Genomic DNA, 6188 nt, shown 5'->3' with positions numbered 1-6188 from the left:
ACCCCATCCTGAACTGCCATGGGATCCATCCTCCCCTACCCACCCCATCCTGAACTGCCATGGGATCCATCCTCCCCTACCCACCCCATCCTGAACTGCCATGGGATCCATCCTCCCCTACCCACCCCATCCTGAACTGCCATGGGATCCATCCTCCCCTACCCACCCCATCCTGAACTGCCATGGGATCCATCCTCCCCTACCCACCCCATCCTGAACTGCCATGGGATCCATCCTCCCCTACCCACCCCATCCTGAACTGCCATGGGATCCATCCTCCCCTACCCACCCCATCCTGAACTGCCATGGGATCCATCCTCCCCTACCCACCCCATCCTGAACTGCCATGGGATCCATCCTCCCCTACCCACCCCATCCTGAACTGCCATGGGATCCATCCTCCCCTACCCACCCCATCCTGAACTGCCATGGGATCCATCCTCCCCTACCCACCCCATCCTGAACTGCCATGGGATCCATCCTCCCCTACCCACCCCATCCTGAACTGCCATGGGATCCATCCTCCCCTACCCACCCCATCCTGAACTGCCATGGGATCCATCCTCCCCTACCCACCCCATCCTGAACTGCCATGGGATCCATCCTCCCCTACCCACCCCATCCTGAACTGCCATGGGATCCATCCTCCCCTACCCACCCCATCCTGAACTGCCATGGGATCCATCCTCCCCTACCCACCCCATCCTGAACTGCCATGGGATCCATCCTCCCCTACCCACCCCATCCTGAACTGCCATGGGATCCATCCTCCCCTACCCACCCCATCCTGAACTGCCATGGGATCCATCCTCCCCTACCCACCCCATCCTGAACTGCCATGGGATCCATCCTCCCCTACCCACCCCATCCTGAACTGCCATGGGATCCATCCTCCCCTACCCACCCCATCCTGAACTGCCACGGGATCCATCCTCCTGACCCGCCACAGGACCTATCCTCCCCGACCCACCACATCCTGTACTGCCATGCAGCTCACCACCGCATCCAGACGTAAACACACTTCTCTCTGATTGGATGGGGCAGAGGCCACCAAGGAAAGGAAGAGCTATAAATCTTCAGCTTTGTTATATGAATTATAAGGAGGCGGAGACTCTGCTGATGATGAATGTTGCTGTATTGGAAGTGATTAGGGAACAGCTAGGTACCAACCCCCCCCCCTGTATGACCTGCGACCGTTATCAGTGAAAGAAAATCCCACATTTTGGGTGGTCACCAGAACAGGAATAGACAGGAAATCTTCCAATGGGGACGCTAGTTTCCTGTGATCCTGATGACAAAATCTCCCCACTGGGAAACAGAAAAAAAAGCTGACGAGGGTTGTCGCCAGAGATGCACCAAAATGACATTTTGAGCCAAAACCGAAACTGACTTTTTTCTAAAACCTTTTTGAATTATTTTTCATTTATTTTATTCTTATAATTTTTTTTTTTACTTTACCGTCGGGGGGCTCTGGGGAAACATCAGGGGTCTGTTTAGGGGTCTCTCTTTTAAAATAGAAAAAGAGATTAAGTACAGAGTCTCTTAAATCTAGGACAAGTTGTAACCCTTCCCTACTCCAGCCAAAACCTTCTATCTACTTTAATTGCATTGAGGGAGTTGTTTTATCTCAGCAGGCTTATGTTTCTTCTGCCATTAAGGGACCTTCCTGTCCTGGGGTAATACCCTCAACACAGTCTGCGACTCTGCAGGAGCAGCGTTGTCACCCTAGGAAGAGCGGACTGCTGCTAGGCTATGTGCTGGCACATGTGTGAGATCAGCCTATCGCACGGCTTCTGCACCCTCTCCCTACGATGTGCATGCTAATGGCAGAAGGTGGAGCTCAGAGCCAGAGAGCGCGGCGCGCGGATTTCCACGGCAAATCAAGTTAGTTTTAAAAAAAAAATGTGGTATGCATTCTATCTTTAAAATATTCTCATTAAAGGGGGTTCTCAGTTAGGGCATAGCTCCCAAAAATGGGGCCTGTTTTGGTGGCTAATGGAAGGCCGCTCCTAAGCATGACAATGATGAGTTCTGAAGCTTGGCCTGTCCTTGGTAAGAGACTCTGACACCTACTGAAGCTGTGTGAAGGAGACATATACCTGCTGTGGAAAGTGGCCGGTTGACTTTTCATGCTCCTATGGACCATCCCTGTCATCATTATCATACAAACTACACAGCAGGCCTACCCCTGACCCCCAAAACATTCCACTGCCATCAGCAGGCGAAGCTACCACCTCCCAGAGGTAAGGATTGGTATGCTCCCCTGGGGAGGTCTCCCATTTATATACAGGTTTTCCTGGGGGAATCTACCATTTATATGCAGGTTCTCCTGGGGGGGGGATCTACCATTTATATGCAGGTTCTCCCTGCCTCATTACAAAAATAAAATCATTATTTTCACTGGAGAACCTTCTGAATCTACCTCCAGACATGACCGGATGCTGCTGATAGTGATTCATGAGGTATGGGGTCAAAACGGAGCAAGAATGGGCTACAAAGTAACCTCGGAGTACCCCTGCGCAGTACCCATCGGCAAGGGTTCACATGGGATGGTACCGATGTACTGAGAAGGTTTATATAGGGTCCTCTGAGGGTCCGTTCCCAAACGAGGGGCTCCTAATGTCTATGGGTCCGGCAATACTTCAACACCAAAACAAAACACTACAATGGAAACAATGTGGAACCACGTTCTCATTATTACCTGACAAGATCATTAGGATACATTGTATCTGAACTGACCGCAACCTGCACTGTGCCAGTGTCCTAACTCCGACCAATGTAATCCTTTATTACACAGCAAGATCCACCAATAACCTGCAAGGCTAACATTCATGAGATCTGACCACGGAAACCTCCTCTCCCAGGTCCCTGATCTGCCTATGTCTGTGGACACATGAACTGGATGAATGGAGCTCATCAAAGAGGCCGCACTCTGATGACATCAGCATAGATGAAGCTTTATTGTTCCAGAAGATGCACACACATGGTCTGCCCAGACCTTCCTCACTGATGCGTTTTGCCACAGAGAGGACTTAGTCCTACAGTTTATTGTCTCTACAGCGAAACCCTCTGTGGGTGAAACGCGTCGTGCGAGGAGGATCTCGGCAGACGTTCTGTTTGCATTGACTGGGAAAACAAGCTTCCTCTAATCTGATGTCCTTGCAGCGCCGCTGGTCTCTCTGAGGAGATAAAAGCCACGCCGAGGACTTTATACCTGAATGTGAACTTCTGTAACATCTTATCACATCAATGGCAACATCTGTCCTTGTTATTGTGTACATACGTCTGCTCTGTGTCCGTCCTACGCAGGTTATACAGGTAAGAGAACAGAAAGCAATCTGTGATTTAAAGTGACAGTAAACTCCGGAGATAAATCTTAAAAATCCATTCAAGTCCCTTCACTATGAACAACAATGTATCTTATTTGTGTATCACTCGGCTGTAGATCCTCCAATCATCCCGGATTTGGTGCTGACACTGTCCTTCCTTCTGGAGGGGGGCTACGTCTGTTCCCCATGGTCCCTGTGTGTGTTGTAAAGTAGTCACCGCTCCAAGCTCACTCCCGGGATGGACTACAATCTCAATACATATTACTAAACTAAACATGAGATTGTAGTCCATCCCGGGGGGCGGAGCTTGGAGCGGTGACTACTTTACAACACACACAGGGACCATGGGGAACAGAAGTAGCCCTCCTCCAGAAGGAAGGACAGTGTCAGAGATGATTGGAGGATCTACAGCCGAGTGATACACAAATATGATACATTGTTGTTCAGAGTTCAGGGACTGGAATGTATTTTGAAGATTGAACTCCGGAGTTTAGAGTCACTTTAAGCCGGTAGAAGTCTTATTCTCCAGCACATTGGAAGCTGGAATTGAAGAATTACGCTGTGATGCATCAAACTGAAATCACACTTCTAGATCTTCCCCGGAGGTGAGGTAGATTCTGGTATCACTATAGACAGCTGTGCAAACAGGATTTAATTTAAAAGCACCTGTAAGTTGGGCAAATGCTGTGAGGAGGGTGGTCGGGAAGTTGGTATTGTCCTTTTCCCCCCTTATTAAGGTTTTAGGGTATTTTGTAAAGGGGTCATTAAGCTGCGCCTCTTGGATCACTGAAGCAATGTGTTCTGTACCAATGAAATCCCGCCCTTGTTGTTGAGCTCCACCCCTTTCTACTAGGGATGCACTGCTATCAATACTATTATTGGTGCCGATGCCGCGTATTTGGGCGAGTACTCGTGTTCGTCCAAATGCTCTGATGCCTAGCCCGATACTTCTGGTATCAGGAAGCCGGGCAGCGCGTCATTACATGCTGCCCGCTTTCCTGTTTGACCGGGAAGCCAGCATCATGCTCTCTCGCCACTACATGACGAGGGAGCATGAAGCCGGCTTCCCGGTCAATCAGGAAGCCAGGCGCCGTCTAATGACTAACTGACTGGCCAGAAAGCCGGCTCCATGCTTTCACGTCACCTGGTGACGAGAAGCATGGGGACGGCTTGCCTGCTAATCAGGAAGCCGGGTGGCAAGTTATTACACGCTGCTTGGCTTCCTGAATGGGACTTCCGGTACTCGGTATTCGGCAAGTACCGAAAACAAAAATATCGGTACTCGTACTCCATACTGAAATACCGGTATCGGTGCATCCCTACTTTCTACAGGGCCAGAGTATGGAGGCAAAGTGGGGAAAGTGTTCAGTCGTACACGGAACCATCTTGATTGGTCAGTTCTGCAAATGTTGCCAACAAATGTTCCCCGGGCTCCATAGGGGAGACCTTGGTAGTGGATGGTTCTGGTAGTTATTGGTTGAACTGACAAATCAACATCTCCCAATGTACGGCCATGTTTGCCGAGACTTTTCGAATAGACAATTGTGTATTACTCTGCAACAGGCAAGCCTCCTAACACTGCCGGGGTTACAAGCATACAGTGCGGGGGGCACACAAGTGCTGAGCGGGCCTAAAACATGACAATTACAAAATACACTCAAACCTTAAATGAGTGCAACATCTACCTCCCCCACCGTCCTCCTTCACAGCGTTATCATCATCAGGGAAGGACAGGTGCTCTTTAATGGGCCATTATCAGTGGTCAGAAGGGAGAATAATCTGCAGAATTGCTCACAAATGTTTCTCACCATGCTGGGAAAATAACCTCTGTGGCTGAACGTTCTGACTGGTCCTCTGGTCACTTCCTTGGCTGGTAAAGCAGCTCCAATATAGGTTTCTACTGTGCAATTAGCTGTTGAGCGGCGATGGTTCTTAGAGCTTAACCTACTTTACAATACCGATGGTTTAAAGTGGAACTCTGTAGAAAGAAACATACCCCGTCCCCCCAATAAAGCCCCTCTCCTGCCACAAAGAATTTTAGAAAAACTACTGCAAGTCGAATTTCAGCATTGCCCCGCCCCCCCAGGTCCAGGATAGGTTCTTTATGCATGCCACGTGATGGTGACCCCGCTTATCAAGTTCCGAATTCCGCTGACGTCTCCCTAACCTGTACTGGCGAGGAGCGATGGAGCAACGACCTCCCCAAGGTTTGAATCATCAGCGATTATTTCCCGGCATCACCCTAGCTGGGCCCAGAGAAGACTTTCATTATAGTAAAAATTAAATGTTTTTGTATCCCCAACAGGTATTAGCTCTGCCCAGAGTTCCACTTTAATTGCGGCCGTTCTGAATATTAGATTTCAGATGAGCACCGGTACACGCGCGTGGTCCGTACTGATCGGTATGTATATACCTTCCATGCCGTGTGTCTTAGTTCCTCTTCTTGTCCATGCCGTTCTCCTGGTGCTCCTTCTCGGCCTCCAGCTTCCGGCAAAGGTCGTGCGGGCCGTTTCCTTCCAGAGCCGAGGGGTTCTTGTAGGAGCCCCCGATTTTATCCCACAGGGTGAAATATTGTCCGAAGTTGTAGTCGAAGTACAGGTGGTGGTCGGTGTGGTGGGCGGCGCCGTTGATGATGCTCTCCAGGGATTTGGGGACGCGGTAGTCTCCGTCGTGGATGGAGACGGTCCAAATGTTGACAAAGATGTAGAGGCCCAGGTAGGTGACCTTGTGTAAGGGGAAGATGAAGGGGTAGATGTGGTACGGCAGGCTCTGCAGGAAGCCGTCGATGGGGTGGAAGGCGTGGCTGGCGAAAGGCGTGGTCACTTTCCACTTGTGGTGAGGTTTGTGGATAGTCTGCAA

The 6188-nt window shown here is 50.1% G+C and overlaps 1 protein-coding gene across 1 annotated transcript in view; it reads right to left on the bottom strand.

Annotated features, from left to right (window-relative positions):
• Positions 1–5584: 5584 nt before the first annotated feature.
• The window catches only part of SC5D (sterol-C5-desaturase), a 3873-nt gene continuing 3269 nt past the window's right edge, over positions 5585–6188 (bottom strand). The window contains exon 4 of the mRNA XM_018568601.1: positions 5585–6182. Coding sequence (XP_018424103.1) covers positions 5760–6182 — 423 coding nt within the window. The 3' untranslated portion in view covers positions 5585–5759. The remainder of the gene's footprint in view (positions 6183–6188) is intronic.

Source organism: Nanorana parkeri, unplaced genomic scaffold (assembly GCF_000935625.1).
Source record: "Nanorana parkeri isolate BGI_ZX_2015 unplaced genomic scaffold, ASM93562v1 scaffold1215, whole genome shotgun sequence".
Lineage (NCBI taxonomy): Eukaryota > Metazoa > Chordata > Amphibia > Anura > Dicroglossidae > Nanorana > Nanorana parkeri.
Note: the sequence above shows the minus strand (reverse complement) of the source record. Positions and strands in the feature narration are given on the sequence as shown.